This window comes from Psittacula echo (genome assembly GCF_963264785.1).
Source record: "Psittacula echo genome assembly, chromosome: 6".
Taxonomy (NCBI): domain Eukaryota; kingdom Metazoa; phylum Chordata; class Aves; order Psittaciformes; family Psittacidae; genus Psittacula; species Psittacula echo.
The window spans coordinates 45395952-45415935 of record NC_137743.1 but is presented as its reverse complement, the minus strand read 5'-3'; the positions used below and the strand labels follow the sequence as shown (position 1 = coordinate 45415935).

Genomic DNA, 19984 nt, shown 5'->3' with positions numbered 1-19984 from the left:
GTTTTACAGGTAACTGGAGAGAACTGCCTGTACTTCTTGCTTATAGTTAAGAATGTTACTTCAGAATTACAATGCAGTCTTTAGTAAGCTTTAAAATCACCTTCAGGCTACCGAGTACTCAGTGAAGTGACCAAGGGCAGCCCCATCTTTGATGTGTTCATGCATAACCAACAACTGCTTTACTTTGCTGCAGATCAAGCCAACAGTTTGTCCTGTACTTAATGCGCTTATCCCCCTAATCTCCATTTGCTCAGCTCTCTCTAGCCAAAAAACCATTTAGGCTAAAAACAAATAAAAAAGCAGGAAAAATGTATTTCTACAAGTTTAAACCTTATTTTAGAAGTCACTGGTAACAGATCGAAAAAATAATTCAACTAACTACATTTTTAACACACATGTTGAGATGCATAGTCACACCAACTGGATACAGAAGGCAACTCCATCAGTTTGCTGTTTGTCTTGGATGCTCCCGTTTACTCTTGACAGTTGAGCTGCCCTGGTTTATTCTGCATTCAGAAACAAGAACCTCAGGATCCAGTTTCTGAATTAGGATTTGATGGGCTGGCACTGCAATGAAGCAGCTGAGTATGACTAAGTACTGCCCTCCGGAAGCTCTTTCATCTGCAGGCAACTTCAAAGCCTGGGAGACAGAAGTCAGTTTTATATCAAACAGCAGATACAACTATTCTTCTCTACACAATAACGTGGCACTCCAGGACCAGAGGAATGGCTGCCCTTCCCTTGACAGCACTTTTCTTCACATCACAACTTCGGCAAATACAGAGATTTAACAAAAAACAAAAAACAGCAAAGCAAACAAAAACCAGATGACAGGTATACTTCAAGGCAACCTAGCTGCAGGGTGTTTGTTTTCTGTTGTAGAACATTCTCCTCCTTATCTGAAAGAGCACGTATTGAAATTGTGTCTGCTGGAAGAGTCTAACAATCCTGCACTGCTGTTACCTGGCTGTCTTAATTACTCAATTTCCAACTTCCCCACTGTCTCCTTCAAAGAGTGTGTCACCACGAGCTGCAAGGTGAGAAAAGCAACGTGTGAGCACACTGCACACACATCTGCATTCAAGAGGAGACAGAATCACTCACACTCACATAGAAAATTACACAGGAAATCTGAGATTCCGAAAGACAAAGAAGTGTAAGGCATTTACCCTTGGCTTTGCCAGTTCCTTCACAGTTTCGATCTCTTCATCAGAGATGATATCAATGAAGCGAACAATACGAGGTTTGTCCCACTCATCTTCCTGTTTGACAGGGCCCAGAATGTATCTAGGATTCCTGTTTCCATCATAGTAGCGGCAGAAGAGTCTTTTTTGTCTCCGAGGAGTCTAAAAGCAAGGTGAAACAAGACAATCAGAGAACTTCCACATAACATTAATACCTCTAAGACAAAAATAGACAGGAACAATTAACTTTTCCTACCTTAATGTTACATTAAAGAGATGCTTTAAGTTTGAGAAATTAGTACTTTCAGTACATTAATGTTACTCTGTAATACTGCAATGAGCAGTACTTTACACAGTCCTATTAAAGATATTTCTTTTCGCTAGAACACCACCCTCATTCAATTCTGTGTGTAGACTTCCAGCATCCTTATTTAATTAATTACAATTATGTAGTGCATCCAAGTTAGTCAGCAGTGCCTGTGGCAGAATTTATTTTTGTCTACCGAACAGAATGAAACAGGGAAGAAATCCAACACACACTAATCCCCAGTTACACACATTCAGCCAACTGCTATAACAACTTCCTTGCTTTCATGCCACATACAAATTCTTGACATTGTTTGGTTACAGTTGGTTTCATACATTTGGAAACAGTCTACTCCACTTTACCATTTTGAGACCCTCCCCACGGCACAGCATTTCGTACTTCCTTCTCTCAGGCAGGTAATCCTTTTTCTTAACCTCAGTTTCCTTCTCCATTTGGTCTTCTGAATCTGTACTGGACTTATTTGCTTCCTTTTCTTTTGCCATTATATATTCAAAATATTTCATGTTCCCATTTGCTCTTTGATGTTCGGGATCTATTGACAAAGAAACAGACAAATATCACTGGCAAGTTTCCAATTTTAAGAAGTATCCAGAAGAGGCTTTTTACAAAAACCAAAAAGAAAGTAGATGCACACTACTGCTTCTCAAATAGAAATCAGAAACATCTACTTTGGTTTGAAAACATTCACAGGAGAGCTAGAAGACTGAGCTAAGCTGCAAGCAATGCTAGCCTGCAGCATGCACGTATCCTTACTTATCTGCAGGAAAACGCAAAATGAGCTTTCTGAGCTGATCTCAACTCATCCAGTTCGGAAACTGCTTACTGTGAGGCCTGGATGCTCGTACACATAGAAGTCCGAGCACTAAGAAAAAGGGTTTGGCCACTCCAGCCAATCTCACCAGCAAGGGACAGACAAGGGAACCAGACAGGGAAAATGCTGGGACAACATGACTGGCTTTAAACCTAAAAATTTCCCTGATGAGACTTAAGATTTCTGGTGATGAAGCTTGTAAGAATGACTAAACTTACAGCATTAGCTTCATTTCATTAATAAATGGTTCTCAGTAGCCTCTGCTATATTAGGTTTTGTTTTGAACTTCCCACAGCATCCCTTACACAGTCAATTAGAGTAATTAGGGAAACATAAATGCTTTTCATAGTTCAAAAACCCAGAATCTTAACTCGCTGTATTGCATTCTGTATTTCTTATTTTCCCAAGCTTTCCATCTCAAGTATGCTTAATTTGCATTTAAATAATATGCAGAGATTTTGGTATCACCAATTTAGTTTCAAGTTCATTAATTCTGTTCTTACCTGTACCTAAGGGGAAGAAATCTCAATATCAGCAAGTAAGATATAGTAAGAGAACCAAATTTCAGGCAGTAGTGACTAAGACAAGTAAATGGTTAGAAGCCAACAGTGACAGGAAACAGAAAATACTTCAATAAAAAGCAGTGATCCTTAACCAATGCACTTTCTGACATAGTAGAGACTGTAACTGCCCATCTAAAAATACAGTAGCAAAATATGATTTATAGTAACACAAGTCTTACTTTACTGAAAACTACACATCAAGATGTTAATGGTAATGTCAGTAATAATCCATTTAAAAAACCTACATACAACTCAGGATATGGGCAAGACCACACTCCTCAGTACAAAACCATAACTAGCACCTGCTCAAACACAGAGCTGTATTTTGATGAGCTGCAGACCTTTCACATACCCAGTTCCAGAAGGCGTTTGGTGAGCATCATGGCTTTGCCCAGATCCCCCTGTTGATACACGGCATAACTCAAGTAGTCCAGAATGTAGGCTTTATCTGCAGAAGACACTTCTCCTTCATCCAACTGTTTCAAAGCTTGTTCCATCCAGAGCTCGGTGTGGTAGTAATCAGCTTCAGTGTAGGCAATCTTTCCCAGCTCAAAGCAATCTTCCGCTGTTAGAAAGGATTTGTGCTTCACACCTGTATTTAAAACAGAACACCCAGAATTTACACAGAATTCCAAACCAGTCTTCAGAGTAACATTCAGTTATTTCTCATTCTTTACAGCAGTTTATTTCTCTTCTTCAACATCCCTCTTCTGTGGTGGCTATTTATTGAAGACTCAGTTTAAGTATCTAAAGATTGTAAATACTTGGCAGAACACAGAAGTGGTTAGATGCAGCTTTCCATTGCCAGAATACCAGCAACTGGCTAAATATCTTCACTATTAGCGAAAAATTACATAAGGTAAACCTTTCTTCTTCAAAACACCAAACACTTTGAGCAACAGCAATAGTAAGCCAAATATGAAGCTTCAGAAATCTGTTTTCAAAGACTTCACATTATCAACTTTCAAAATGTTACTGAAGCACATCTTGTTAGCAACAACTTAGTGGGGAAGGAAAAAGAAAACATCAGTCAGTAAATTCCCAGCTGCTTAAGATTTTTGAAGTCAGTCATTTTTAGAAACATTTGAACAGACCTCTGACAGATTAAAGCACCAGCAAGCAAATTACAGATTCCTATTTTTGCCACTGTAAATTAAGGCTCAATGAAAAACCAAATTTAATCTTGTGATAAGGACATAGGATCTGCTGGTTTTACAGCTAAAATTACATTCATGATGACATCTTACTACATCCTGAGTTTCTAATAGCAGCTCCCACAGCTGTATTCAAACAAGAGCATTCTGTTGAAGACATGCCTTAAGAGATTAAATAGCTGAAGAGACAGCCCATGAAATGCAGTATCCCACAGAACAACTTTGGGTTTGCTAACTAATTAAACACTTTGTGGTCCATCTTGTGATGACCAGTGTTTTCAGTTTTCTAAGCCCAAAGCTGCAAACTCTTAAAACAACAGACATTAGGGAACCAGGTGTGGTGGTGGTGGAGTGCTCTTAGAGAGATCCTCTTGAATGAGTAACAGGTTGCAGGGCCATAGCTGGTACATGTAGAAGCAATGCAACATCCACACATAACACAACTCTTACAAGGGTGCTTAACACATCACCAAATATGGTTGATAGCTAATATAAAGAAACAGCACACCCCATAATGCAGGAAAGAAGATTAATAAGCCATATTGATAGTAGTTAAGATTCTGATCAAAACTTTTCAACCTGGCAAATATACCCTGGGAAGAAAAACAAGGAGCACAAATGACTTCATGGGATGTTCCTCTCTGCAGCTCTGAAGAGACTAACCTATTCAGTTTCACACTCCAGAGCTTTTAGGTTCTGCAATTACACTTTATTTCATACAGTCTGGACAGTTTATTGCCTCAAAAGAAGCAATAAACTACAGTCCACCCAAAGCACTTAATCTTGTATTTTTGTGCCATTTTAAGAAACCAATAGCAAACTGCCTATTGCATTAGAATGCATCTGTAGGTCTTTGAGACTGTCTTGAACAAAACCCAAAAACAAAGTTATAAGTCATAACACATAAAGCAAATTCCCCTTAATTTTATTATGCATCTGACCACAATGAGCACTTGCAAAAACACAGATGGATTATACAGACTTGATTGTTTGCCAGTTGGCACAGTACTATTTTTAAACAGAGGAAACAACGAAAACACAGCATAGTTTTCTAACAAGAAAGAAGTGTGTCTTCTCTTGCACATAAACCCAATAAAGATTTACTCATGTAATGTCACATAAGCTCATCTGTGTGTGCTCTCTTTTGTTTTTCAGTTTATATACTTCATGAAGTTTAAGCTCAAAGAAGCTTCTTTCACTCTGACAGGTCCATCTTACCAATCAGAGGGAAAGGGATAATAAGTGATAGAACCGTTTTGTTAGAATGCTGTGCAGAAAAACTACCTATCTGCCAGTACACAACTACTTAACATAAGGAAAATCCTCACCCAGACCAAAATTTTACTGCTATTTTTTAATAAAAACTATTAACACTGCATTATGTTACTGTAAGTAGAAGACTTGAAACTAAACTTTTAAACTAAAAGCTTTTAAATTTTTTTTAAAAACTTTTAAACTTTTTTAAACTGAAGTTTCAAGTTCTAGCACAAGCAGAAAATGAGCATGTGAGTAGACTGAGGAGAATGACAGGACAAAAGAGAGTCTCAGTTCAGAAAGAAACTTGCATTCTGTGCAGCATGTTTTATCCATGTGTACTGGCATAAGGAAGCCCAACAGGCAGGGAAGCCAAGTGGATAAAGTTTCCAACAGAACCACCTCAGCAACAGCCCCAACAGCATGTCAGAGTGGGTCAGCTCTTCCTGGTTTCCCTTTACAAGCACAGCCTGAAGCAACAAGGTCCTCTCTCTTGATGTGTGGCAGAATTAAAACTGACACCTACACCAACCTAGGCCCAACAACCCACATGAGGCCGCTTTTCATAAAGTATTAGCTAGCTCAAACATTTTCCTATTGTTACATTCACACCACACGGAAAACAGAACAGAATCAAATGACTTATAATCAGGACATTTAATACAAATTCAGTGTCTTCTGAAAATAACATCCATGAGTCTTACCTGGAAGATTCCCTCTTGAGAGGGTATCTGTATCCAAATTATACGTATCTTGAAGCCGCAAGAGGGCTTTTGCTGCACCAGTCTGATCTTCATCATTTGGGAAAAACTGTCGCTGGATAGTCATGTTGGAGATAAAGCCTGGGAAAGACAAGGAAACACTTGGCCTTCTTTGTCCTGAGAATTCTATGAGTTCTAGGCATGAAATGACTTCCTACTCCACAGAAAGCTAACATTTGAAGAGCCATTAGCCCTGCAGAGCACCAACAAACATTGTGGGAGTACCCCTTTGGTTTCACATAGAAACTATTCTTGTCTTAATAGGTTTGTTTTTGTGCTATTTTGTGTTTGGGGGGTTTTGTTGTTGATTTTTGTGGGCCTTTTATTTTTTTTTTTTAAGTTATGTACAACAAAAAAGACCACCCCCACATGGAGAACATTACAGATAATATATTGGATTATATATTGGTAGTTTTTGCAAACATTCCACTCAATCTGCCTTTCAAAAGGCTTTACATTTAGTAACACAGAATTTACAAATAATTCAGAAGAGGAAAAAACAAACAGTGCTAAGAATAACAGTGTAAAGATAAGGCTGGCCAAAAAAAGATGAAAAACAAAACTGCTGATGTCTTAACTACAAACAGCTTTTGACAAGGCTTCAGGCAACTAAGGAGCCACTATGAACTTAATTACTTACTTTCTGTGGACTTGGACATTAACATATTCACACAGAAACTTGGGAAACAAACCAGGTTAAAAAGGTTTCTCAAGAGCCATCTTCATGCAACTCTGAATTGAAGTCAAGACACATGCTGAAAAGTCAGCATTTTAAAATATTTGTGTGTGTATGTGGAAAGAAAGCAAAAGAACAATAAAAAAAACCAACCAACTTAGGGGCTTTCTGAAGAACCACCAGGATGACCTTTACAGAAAAGAAGACAAGCAGGTTCTATAAAGGAAAAGAATATTCTACGAACTGTTCCCTGGTCATTAGAGTCACACATTATAAAAGGTTCGTACTCGTCTCTGGTGAACACACACATGCACACACACACTGTTACTGCTGTTACTTGGAGGGCTCTCCTGCAGAGCTACTGTATTATCCTTTCTTCAGTGGGAGAACTGATGCTATTTTTCCCCTTCTGCTTCTGCACAGACAAGAGGCTGGTGGGCTGTTTGCACTGATGAGGGAAACACAACTCCAGAAAGCCAGATGGAGGGCAGAACCAGCAGCCAAAAGTGGAACAGCAACAACAAAGGCCACCATGAGAACATCCGTTTGACCAAACTGACAGCCACTGGCATTTTCAAAAAAGTAACTTTTCTACTCAAACTCTTGTCCCAAGATCTTGAAGCACAACAAGCTTCACAGTGTTAACTAAGGACAGTGCCAATATGATGGTCACTGAATTTATCTAACATAGACCAGCAGAAAACTAAGCAGCATGACCAAAACCAGATAAAGCATAGTATGCAACACTCAGTTGTAAAACCATCCCCGAAATAATGACTGGCCAAATTTATGATTTTTGCCACGCTCTAGTAGTACTTTTTAACTATTCAGACCTGACAACACTATTTATTAGTTTACAGAAAGAAGTTCCTGCTTTAAAAAAACACCATATTCTTGCACTCCCATGCATCCTTTCTTTTACTACACCATGCTTTGCCAATAATTTCCTTTTTCCTGACGGTTTTCTTGAAACACATCCCATTCAAGAAGATGGACTTAAGATGCACTGGTGCAGATTTCTGGCTGGAGAGTTGTCCTGGGTTCAGCAGCAGCAGTCAGTTTTTCTCCTTAGTAGCTGGTGCAGTGCTGTGTTTTTGACTTTCAGCCTGGGTATAGTACTGATAAAACCGATGTTTTCAGTTGCTGGTCAGAATGTTTACTCTGACCAAGGACTTTGTGAGTCTCATGCTCTGCCAGGGAGGAGGGGAAGCCGGGAGGAAGCAGAGACAGGACACCTGACCCAAACTAGCCAAAGAGGTATTCCATACCACAGCACGTCATGCTCGGGGAGGTAATGGAGAGTTAACCAGAAGGGCACACGCTACTCAGTCGGACTCATTTTTGGCAGGTGGTATCATATTCTCTTCCCTTGTTATTTCTCTTATCATTATTATTATTGGTGGTAGCAGTGGTGGGTTTGTGTTACACCTTAGTTACTGGACTGTTCTTATCTCAACCCATGGGAGTTACATTCTTTCGATTCCCCTCCCCATCCCTCCGGGCGCGGGGCTGGGGGGAGTAGAAACTGCATGGCTGACTTGCCCACTGGCTTAAACCACAAGAAGAATGCAGAGCCTTTTCAGCAAAGTTGAATGTGCTGAATCTTTGGATGAGATAATTGGAGATTAACCCTTGGTCTTTTTTGAAAGCTACACTTTATCAGTTCTTAGTAAAAACCTGCACCTGGTATTAGTTGTAGAGAAAGATTCTGACAGGTCATATATAATCATCCCAGCTTCCTTGCTGTTAAGTGTCTTTCACAGTCAACTTTTTATATCCTACTGCCTACTGAAGAGCTGCTATTCTTGCTGAACTAGAAATGTTTACTACACTAATTCAGATCAGTTCCACAAATGCTTAGTCTCTGCCAACATTCAGGTTTTGAATCATCAGACAACTGTGGGCATATTAGCAGCAACAGCCCTTGATCATACCCAAAGACAACCCCATGTCTTGCACTGGAAGAATTTGCTGCCTTTTGTCTCTTCAAAGGAGTTATCATACTTAGAGATGAAATTTCCTAAAATACTTGTTTGCAAGAAGTGGAAGAATACATGAAGCAAGCCCTGATCCCTTGCAAAATTTAAAGCACCCAAGGGGATTATTCAGTTTAAACATCGCAGTCCTAAATTCTTGTAAAGCTCAAATTATAGCACACTGACAACAAAATGGCAGGTCTTCTAGGATTATTTTTTTATGACGACACCTCAAAAGAAGACTTAAAAATCTACTTCAAACCATTACATGTGAAAGACATAGTCAAGTAAATGCAATTATAATGTGATCCTTATTCTTGCCACAGGCACACTTACCATCTGACATGTCCTTCAGAACCAGACTCTCCAGCTCACCCCATTCTGTGTTAAGCCGCTTCATCAATTTGAACGCATTTACAGGATGTCCCAAAAACCCCTCTGGGTCTTTCGTAGCAGTATCTGTCAACTGATCCAATTTCTCTGCCCATCTACAGTGAAAAAATACATTCATTAAAGTCTCTTGTAAAAGTCTGCCAATACGCTATAAAACTGATTTCAAGCTACTCAACCGTCTTCACTAATAAAAACCCCAATATAAATTGCAAGCTTTTACATTATCTATATATAAAGCTTTCCTAGAAGGAACAAAAGGGGTGGTTTTGGTTTTTTTTTATTGAGGTTTTTTTTTTTTTTTTTTTTTAAGTCTTCTTCCCCAGCTGCAGCCTAGATCTTGTGTTGCTCTTGCAGTCTTTGTTGGAACATGGCTGAATGAACTCCTTCCTACAAATGACCAATGCAGTATGCCAGCAGTTCCATTATGAGTTTTCATGCAGGACTAATCAAAAGCAAGCTTTATCTGCATGTTTGATCTTTTATTTTTAAATGCTTGCCTCAAATTATTTTACCTTTAGGCACACACCCTTAAATCCATGATAAGCCCCCTACCTCCCACCACAAAACTGCCTTCCATACAGTAAGCTTATATTAACAAACATGTAGTTCTCACATTCCCAAATGAGGAGCCCAGGCCAAATTTCTGGCACTACAGTTCTGACTCCACAAAGCTCTCTAACACCATTAGCGACATAACCCATTCACAACTCCAGCACACTGAAACAAGCACACTTTTCAACAACTACTGTTGTTCATCTACCATTTTAATGGAAACTTCCAGGAAGTCTGCTCCAGTCTCAAGTCCGGGAGCACATCAGTCATGCTATAAGCACCAGCACTATGCTATTACACGTCTGCAAAACAAGCAAACTTCCCCTCTCTAACCTAAATAATGCAGATCTAGAACATGAAGACATGTAACAACACCCTAAACCCAGCACAAATTAGTGTTAAAAAAGCCACATCCCGAAGAACATACCAAACATCAACACCAATATAAAGCAAATAAAATCCGTAGCCTGGAGGGAACTCTACAGACAAGCCAGCATTTGGCTTGCTCCAGAATGTGATATGCCTGAATTCAGTTTGCCTGCTTTACCTGAGACAGGTAAATGTTCACAGCCATTAAAGGTGCCACTGTCTGCATTCACTCTTCCCACCCTGTCTTTAGTTGTTTTCCTGCGCTCTGATCGCCCCCATCTGTGTTCTTGCCAGCAGCAACATGAGTGAAGGGGCTCCCTCCAAAATGGAGCGCTCAAAGTGCTCCCACGGACCAACTTCAGCTACTAGCAAGCCAAAGACTGAAGAAACCAATGTCAAAAAATTGTGCATTCACATTGCATGTGGCTAAATCCACTATGTATTTCTCACTGCATGACTATCAAAACTAATGAGCAGCTTAAAATCACTGCAACCAAGAGACACAACCACAGGGCCAGAATTTCTTTCATGTAGTTTGTTTCACGACAGTCTCCACCACAAGCCACTCACAAGGTGTGAGCCATCCTCTGCATTTCAGTTAATTACCAACTTCCACTCAGTTTATGTCAACACAAGCTACCAATATGCTTCAATCAAAGTACAGAGCCCAACAAATGATGCTAGCATTTTTTTCCAGGTGGCTCTGTGACAGTTATTTTAATTTTTTTGTCCTGACAGTGAGCACTTCTAATATAGTAAAAACACAGCTGCAATGCTTACATGATAAGCTGTATTTACACACTTTTGGATATCCAATCAGCATGCTGCTATCTCAATTTGTAGCTGCAAAGAATATACTTACAACATTCCAAACCTGTAGAGTAATTCCAACTCTATATTTTAAGTGATAAAAATAAATATAATCTGACAGAAGTATCTTTGTTCCTGCATAGTAAAATGTAATACAGAAATGCTAAAATAAAATCCATGCACCTATCTAAAACTGTTTAAACATTCTCAAGCACAGATTCATATACAGTTTTGAAAGCTGAGAAACCATCCTCAAACAAGCAGGAGTCCTAAAGTGAAGGTATCATACAAAAGGCAGGTAAATTAGATCTCATCATTAGAAAGCTGCATAAAACAAACCAATGGCTTGGAGATAATAGGAGAAAAACCCAACAAAATGTACTAGTTTAAACTTTGCCTTGAAAGAAAATTCCACAAATGTAATCAGCCTTGGGAAGCATTTTTTACATAAGGGTGGACTCAAATTATTAACTACTAGCATTATGAAACAAGCTCCTTACTTTTTGATCTGTTCCAGCTTGCTTTCTTCTGCCTTGATATAATCTTTCAGTGACACCACCAGATCTTTTTCTGTATTAATTAAGTCTGTCATATGACCTAGAAAACAAATTAGTTTGGTTGGACAAAGAGAAACAATAAACCCGGGAATTAGAGGTATTCTTCCTCTCTTTTACTTTCTCTCTTCAACTATTTCTTTCCCATAGTCCTTCTGTATTTGTTTAAATAATCCTGAAGAAGTATTTGAATAAGACTTCTTGCCTTTTATTTTTTTTCTGAAGGAGAAAATCTCATGTTGAACCAAACTCGTTGCCATGGAAATTAATGTAATATGACATATTTATTATTAGAACTAATCTCGGATTCATTTGGAAAAGGAAGCAGGTTGCAACAAAATAATCTTTCATCCAAGCATACATAATGTAGAGGAAATATAGACAAAGCTACAGAAATATACAAAACCATCATGTTTGATATACAGTACTAATCTACTGTTTTATTTTTAAGATTACTTGCATGACTTCAACAGGTCCCCTAATAGACTCTGCTATTAATTAATAATTGTTTCATTTCCTGCAAGCAGGCAGCTGAGCTGGTTCATCACGAAGTGATACAGCCCACAGCTTCAGCTGTGTCACAGGCCATCAGAACCCAAGAAGCTACACTGACATACTGCCATCATTATGTATCCATAACAGCTATTTTGCTTGCTTCTACATACGTGCAACTATCCACACCAAAAATTTTGCTTATAATCAAATACCTATAAGAATACATAATGAATACAAGGACAAGCCTGGGTCATTAGACTAACTGGACTGATTTAACTCAAAACATGTTTCTCTCAAAAGACAGAAGTCAGTAAGGTTGTGAGAAATAGTAAGTAGACCTAGTTCTGTACCAGTTAAAGCCTTGGATGCCATTAACACATGGACTGCAGAATCAGTTTTGAGAGCAGTCAAAAAATGCTTTGGCAATGCAGCATATACACCAAAGCATGTCTCACCAATGGAAGTGAAGAAGTCCGTATGGGCATAAGAGAAAGGCAGCAGAAGTCCAAGGGCTACGGTATACCACATCTTGTTGAATGCCATAGCCGTTACCTCACCACGTACCTATGAAAGAAACAAAGTAGTTAAAAAAAAGAAAAAAAAAAACCTATTCACCAGAGAATTGAATCTACCTTCAAAAAAGACAGCTTAGTCTCTTGGGGCTGCCACTGATTCTTGAGGTAGCAGAATCTTATGAGCTTGAGCAGCTCTCAGAGGATTGATCTTTCTTATACTTCTGGGTGGTAAGAGAAGTAAGAATAGCTTGGAGACAGGGTCTTCACAAGCACACTTCATCTTTTTGACATCTAAGACACATTGCAGACAGACCTGCCTCTCAAAAAGAACCAAAAAAGCCAAGATCAAACACTGAGAAAACCATAACACCGAGTTAAGCAAACGTAGTATTAGGTTCATCCACCCACTGAAAAAAAGTTGCCTTTGATCAGTCAGAAAGATGAACAGGTCAAAATGAAAACCCTGCACAATCAGTCCACAGAGTAAATGACTTGCATTCTCCTGCTTTTCAGCTGCCACCAGCATGAAGTCAACCTCCATACACTATACAAAATGCTTCTCTGTCAGCTGGTTCAGTTAGTCCCTGGGTAAGTCCACAGCAGACTCACAGGCAGGGCTTTCTTCCACAAACAGCTGCCAAGCCCTCAGCCTTTCAAGATCCTGAACCCTTTTAACAGCACAGGATTCCCTTGCTACTGCATACTTGAAAAGTAATTATGCTGTCTTGGAATTCACAAGATTTACTTCTTTACAAATACAAAAGCTTAAACTTTCATGCACTGTATCTGCTCAGAAAAATGAAAACAGCCACCTGTACTAACAGAAACTATTTTACAACTCTTCTAATGGCAAGACAGTTAATGAAGGAAAAAAAGAAAAAGAAAAAAAAAAGGCAACATCACAAAGGAAGCCCAGCCACAGAGTGGTTTGGCCTAGTTAGGGAAGGAAGCCATATGCTTTTTAATTGAGTTGATAGTACTGATAGTAAACAATGTAAAACCAGAAATGCCATCACACAAGGAAGGTGTAAACAAAGTCAGCAAGTGCAAAAGTTACATCCAAAAACAATTGTTCCACCCACAAGTTGAGGTATTAACAGGAAATATTCCCTTGTCTTCAGAGTACAGGATCTTTTCTGACATTGCACCTGAAGGGTCAGGAAGCAGTTCCTGCCTTTCTTTTCTACCCCTAGCACTACAGAAAGAGTAGTACTCAGGTTAGATCTATGGACTCTGTCTCCTGCCTCTTGGACAGGACAAGTTCAATTTCACTGGCACTAACAAGAACAACAATAAACTCACACAAGCCTAGAAAACAGCACAATATCCAACTCTTGTAAGTCATCTGCATCTGTATGACCACAACTGAAGGGCTGAAACATTCTGACACATTCTGTCACAAAGCAAGTTGTAAAGTAAAAATCTGGAGAGAAAAGCCTGGAGTCCTGCTTTTTCCTCAACTGAGTTAGATGCCTCTGCCTCACCAATGCTCTAAACTAGCCCTGTTGTCCACAGCATCATTCCTCACCTCATCCCCTCCACAGGCAGCCAGGCAACAAGCTAAATCAGATTATTTCAAACAGAAGTAATAGAACAAAACTTCCCCCAAAAGATCATTTCATCTAAGCTTCAATTCTGATACAGTTCACTATGTAGCTATGTAACATTCAGGCCAGTACAAGAGGGCAACTTAGATGCAGGAACTGGCAGCCAAAGATAGCAAAGGAAGGCAAAATTGTTGCTTCTGGTGGCAGTACAGGTTTAACCCATTTGTGAAAACCCAGCCCTAAACACAACGAACAAATATACAACTACCAGCCAGCCTGTAAGACTTACCTAGTTTTCAGGATATGCCAAGGATCCTAGGTATGATCTATAGAACTGTACCTACCTCTACTGTGACTAACACAAGTCCCATTAAACAAGAGCTCCAACTGAATAACTGCTGTAAATTAGGAGGTCACACCTAGAAGCAAATTTTCTTGCTGGCAAATCTCCTTGCACTCTTTAAAGAAGCTGTATCCACATGCACAAGGCCACTGATGTATATCTGCACTTTTAAAAACACTGCTGAATTCGTATTTTGTTCTGCAGAAAGCCAAATACCTCCTGCTCATTCAGCACTCAAGCCAATACATCTGTGAATCAATTACAAAGCACACACAGTTCTACTATATGATAAATATTTGCCAACCTTGTCAGTACTCAGAATTCATTGAGCTATTTGTTTACTGCACTCAGTGAAACAAAAGGGCAGCTTCAGGAAGTTTACTTTTTATTATTAATGAAATTAAAAAAAAAAGAAAAAAGGCACCAAAAAGGGGACGAAAACACCTTCTGGAGCAGTAGGCAGACAAGTGGTCTTCTCTTCACCTACTGCTCTTTGTGACAGTCTTGGTGACCTCAGTCAATAGAATGATGCCTTAAAGCCAGTTTGAGTAGCATGCTCTGGGAACAGTTCCTCCTCTTCTACCTGCTTTTACAGCCTGCTCCAGTACTGTGCTGATTCCGAACACAGCTGCAACTCTATTCCCTCCTCACACCTTCACAAGCACAAAGCAGTGAGTGCATGGTAATGGTCACAAATTGCAACAAGGGAAATTCTAAGGGGGTACAAAGAAAAAGTTTCTCTTAATGACAGCAGTTAGGCACTACAAGAGGTTGCCGAGACAAACTGGATTTCCCATTTGTGGAAGAATTTCAAAATTGAACTGGACAAGCTCCCATGCAGCCTAAACCTAACCTCCAAGCTCACCCAGCTTCAAACAGGAGGCTAGGCTAAATGACAACTAGAGGTCATGTCCAACTTCATCTTTCTTTCTTCTCGCAGTGTGAAGATTTTCTGTCACTTGCAAGGCCTCAGACTCCTGTAATAGATTTCAACCACCCAAGATGACTTCCTTCCCAGAGAGAATTCTGAGAGCTGCAAACAGAGCTCAAGGCAGTGGCCAGCCAACCTTTCACTGCCCTAACAGCAGTTGCTAAGTAGCACAGCTTTCAAAACTACTGCAGAAGGATCAGCTACAGGTTCCCAAATCAAAGACAATAAAGCACAGTTAAGATAGATGCTGGAAATCTCTGAGATACACAAGCTGCCAAATAAGTAGGCTTAATATCTTCCTGTCAGTGACATGAAGTAAAAACAAGATGAAAATCCTCTCTACATTATTCCTGTCAGTCTGACTCCTCCTCAGCCATGCTCCGCAGACAAGTACAAAGATGGCAGTTGAGCATCTTCGAGAGGAGGGAATCCACTACCCACATACAGAAGTGGGAGTCCAGTTGCCAGCTTTAACACAGGAGCTTCCTGACTTTCCACAAGAAGCAAGTTTGCTAAGCTTGAAAACAGTAAAACATGGTAATGCAGGGAAAAAGAAAACCAAACATCACAAAAAACAAAAAACCACTAAACAAACCCACCAACAAAAAACCCCCACCAAACAAAAAACAATGGGAAAACTAGCAAAGAACAAACAAACATAGAGACAAATAAAGCAACAATTATACGAATGGTATTGCCAAGCACAGCACAGGATTCCCTGAACAGTAGAGATACACAACAAATGCCATTTCAAATTATGAAACCACCTTAAGAGGTGGGTTTTTTGAAGACTTACAGAGCTCAGCTCTGCTCTAGAAGTAAAAAGGCTGCAAGAGTCATACGAGTGTGGGCATGTATGTAGCATCCATACAAGCAGAAGTAAAAGTGAAGTTATGACAAACTACAGATACAACCTCACAAAACCAAGGTCTTGTTAATGGGTGACCGAAGACTGAAACATTTAACTAAAGATGCTGATTATACAAGTCTTCTCACTGCCAATGTCAAGCTCCCAGGTGCTTACGAGGATCCCGGAAACAAGATAGAAAATGGAAACTGAGGGTGTACTTCAGCATGGAATTATTCTGGAATAGCTCTAACTCAATTCCAAAACAGACTCTTTAGCCAAGAAATAAGTGACCTACTCAAGTATGCTGCAAGGCCAGGAGTCAAAACTGTATCACCAACAGCCTCAATTTTCAATTTAAACACCGGTTTACTCTCACAATCCTTACTGTATCCCACTGTATGTAAAAGTAAAATAAAATAATCTGTCAAACTGAGCTGGAGAAGGGGCACCAGGAATAATAGCTGTTCACTGCACTAAACCTCTCTGGTCTCAAGGATAACTGAAGTTATAGTCTCATGACATGATGCAACTGGAAATACTACTCAAAAGAAAAGAACTTTCCCAGACTAAGTACCAAGTATCAAGAAAGTTTAGCTGTCACCATTGCTTAACAGTGCCACAGGACAGGAACATTAGAATACAGTTCCCTAAGTTTTCTAGCACATTATATTTGTTTAAAGATTGTTTTAAAATTAAGAGCTAAGCAGTGAAAGAAGAAATAAGTTTCTAGAAATGCTGCTAACAAAAGAACATGGCATGGTTTAAGCTTCTTTTCAATGGCAAAGTTTTAATACAAGTAATCATATATATAAGTAATATAATAATCTAGTAAGATATGTCAATCAACTTTAGACTCAAGTAGGTGATGTGCTTTAATTATCATTTATAGACAACTTGAAGACAACATTCATGAGTCTGACTATACAGCAGGTGTGTTCATACAGATTTCTACCCAAGGAACTGAAGCAAGTTTTCCCTTGGTTTCTTCCAGATCAAGACTGAATGGACCAAGCCTTTTCAGAGCCCATTTGTTTTAACTCTCTAAGCCAAGACAAAGAACACTGGCAATGGAGCGAAGCACTTATTAGATGCAACAAGGAGGAGCCTATCCTTCTATTTATCCTTCTGCTCAAGGATTAGCAAAATACCTATAGAGATACACAGAATGTTTTCAGAATTTAAGAGTGATTATAAAAAAGCAGGACAACCCCAATGATCAAAAGCTGAAACCAGTAACAGACAAGAGCTCTTTAGGCTGAAGACATAGCCCTGTAGGTGACTTTGCAGTAGCAGAAAATCTGCTACTCTGGAGCAAGAATGCTGCCTAGAAACACACAGCAGAAGTGACAACTAATATGCTGTTCCAGCACAGACTTACCATCTTTCCTCAAGTTAAACAGACACAATTTAACACATAATTTTCAAGAAGCATATTCTTGAGACAACTGTTTTTTAAAAAAAAAAAAAGTTTTCTTATCTGTACCAACCTCAACATAGAGGCAGTTTTCCTCCCATAAACCTTTATTTATCCTCACTCCTTCCACAGTGTTACTCATTAGCTATCATTTCTGTTTTTCAAACTGCACACCTCAAAAATCATAGCTTTAAATGCTATGATTTTAAAACCATTCATTATGCAATGGTGTTTAAACCTCTACAGGTCATTAAGGTGCTCTCTCTTCTGGCTCCACTCAAAGCTCTTAAAGCTATTCAACTGAAGTTTCTGCAGCAGCTCCTGTCTCCACACCTAGCACTGTGTAGAGCCACACAGTGAGTTAGCAAAAGGAACTAATAAACATCAGCTGTTTTTTTTTTTTTTGCTAGGAGGCAAGTTAATGATGCCTCCCTCTCCCCCCACATTTCAGATTTAGTTTATCAGATATACCACCCCACACAAAGAGCACAGATCACAAACGGCTTAGAACAGCACTGCTACTGGATAGCAGCTCATGAAATTGTGCTGCTTCTTCAGCTTCTAAATGAATTAACAGCTAGAAGAAATGTGCCTACCTATGCCACAATCACTGTGCTTAAATGGCAGAATTGACACCCTTAGCAGAGAAAGATTTAGGTACATTCCTGTTACTTCAAATCCCAGGAGGTTTTGGGGGGAGGGGAAATCAGTACTGGTTCTGTTAGCACACAATTAAACAGCAATGCAGAGAACTCTAGGTCAAGTTAAATGTTTTGCAGTATGGTTTAAAAACAGTCAAACGCATCCTCCAATGATCCAAAAGTAGTAATGGGTGCAGAACAGTAAGACAGAGAACACTGCTTACCCCAAAAGCAGGCTTCCACTTCCCAAACTGGGAACTCATTACTTTTACTTTCCACCCCTGCCAGAGTGCTGCCTGCATGCTTGGCTGAACAGCCTTTGGCATGTAAGAAGCTGCATTTATCTACCTGTTGTAACAGATAGCTTCTCTAATTTACTAAAACTTTTGAGCACTGAATGTTTACATATCCAAAGTAGGTGAACACTTAACACTCTGCAACTCTTCTTACTGAATTCACCAGAAAACAACCCGTGTGCAACTGAAACCTGGCCAATCCTTTTGATACCTTCTCTCTGTAACCCTAATGTATCTTTCCTTAAAGCCCATTCAGCCTTTCAGGTAAACTGATTTACCTAAACATATATGACTTTTTTATTCTCTCTTTATTCAACAGCACCCTTAAGACTCCATGTTAGAATTTTTTCTTCTAGTCAGGTTAGATCCCATCAAGACACCTACTCAAGGGCACAGCTTACGTCAAAGTTGTATACAAAATTTCACATAATGCAATTGGCTGAATTCAACCCAAGTAGTAGAGAGGGAAATCAAGATAAGCCTTGTTCCTCACGATGTAATTACTACACACAGCGCCTGTGGTTACAAACATAGTGTGTGACAACCAGGGCAGCTCCTTCAGTGCTTATGCAAAGTAACTTTCCATCATTCAAGCACGAAATCGCCTCAGTACTCCGGCGCTCTGGAACCCCTAAGGCAGCACACCCAAGTGAGCCACCAGACACACGTAGCTGCCTGTAAAGCAACAGCAGCAGCCTCCGGCTGGAGACGCCGACAGCCGGCTCCCGGAGGAGCCACAAAGCCGGGGTGGGGCCGGCGGGCGGGAACCCACCTGCGCCGCGCACCTCCGGAGAAGGGAAGCAAGCTGGGCGGGGGCTGCCGAGCCTCGGGGGGGTGGCTCCGAGTCGCTCGCAGCCACGTTCAGACGGCGAGCGCAGGGAACGGGCCTCACGGCGGCGGCTGGCGACAGGAGGCGGCGGAGGCGGCAGTGTTTAGTCTACCAGCTGCGGGGAAGCAGGGCGAACCGGCGCCCTCCCGCCCCCCTCCAGAGGCTGCTGCCGGCTCCCGTTACGTAACGGCCGGAAGGGCCAAGGCACCGGTCCCTCACCGAGAGGGCCGTCGGCGGAGCACTGCCACGTATCGCACCCAGCCCCACCTCGCCCGTCGCGCCCGGACCCAGACGCTCCTCTCACGGCGCACCGCCCTGTCCCCGTGACCCACCCTCCCACCGCCGGTGAAAAGCAAGGGCGGCCGGGCCTCACCTGAGCGAAGAGGACAGCGGCGGAGGAGGAGGCGGCGGCGGCGACAGCTGGCGCGGCGCTGAGGGACGGCGACGCCGGTAACACACGGACGCGACCTGCCGTGGGACTTAACCGACCGCGCGCGCACGGCCCCGAGGAAGCTTTTATAGGCTGCCAGGCCACGCCCACCCCGCTCCCGTCCCGCGCGAGGAGGGGCGGTGCGGGCCGCGCTCTACGTGAGCTCGATCACAGCGGCGGTTGCCCCAGCGCGCAGGCGCCGAAGCTCCGCTCCACGTGGGAGCAGGCGGGGACACCCGGGCAGCGAACGGAGTCCACGGTGGCGTCCCTCGGGCAGGAGCTCCCCGGCGGTATTGCTGAACGGACAT

The 19984-nt window shown here is 41.0% G+C and overlaps 1 protein-coding gene across 6 annotated transcripts in view; it reads right to left on the bottom strand.

The window, feature by feature from the left end:
• P4HA1 (prolyl 4-hydroxylase subunit alpha 1) overlaps nt 1-19726 on the bottom strand; it is a 36184-nt gene extending 16458 nt beyond the window's left edge. For all 6 annotated transcript variants that reach the window (XM_080621912.1, XM_080621916.1, XM_080621915.1 and 3 more), the window contains exons 1-8: nt 19620-19726; nt 12336-12444; nt 11332-11428; nt 9044-9195; nt 5999-6136; nt 3239-3478; nt 1854-2044; nt 1170-1346 (exon numbers count right to left, since the gene is read on the bottom strand). In XM_080621912.1, the coding sequence (XP_080478038.1) occupies nt 1170-1346; nt 1854-2044; nt 3239-3478; nt 5999-6136; nt 9044-9195; nt 11332-11428; nt 12336-12423 (1083 nt within the window). In that variant the 5' untranslated portion in view covers nt 12424-12444; nt 19620-19726. The remainder of the gene's footprint in view (nt 1-1169; nt 1347-1853; nt 2045-3238; nt 3479-5998; nt 6137-9043; nt 9196-11331; nt 11429-12335; nt 12445-19619) is intronic.
• Between the last annotated feature and the right edge of the window lie 258 nt (nt 19727-19984).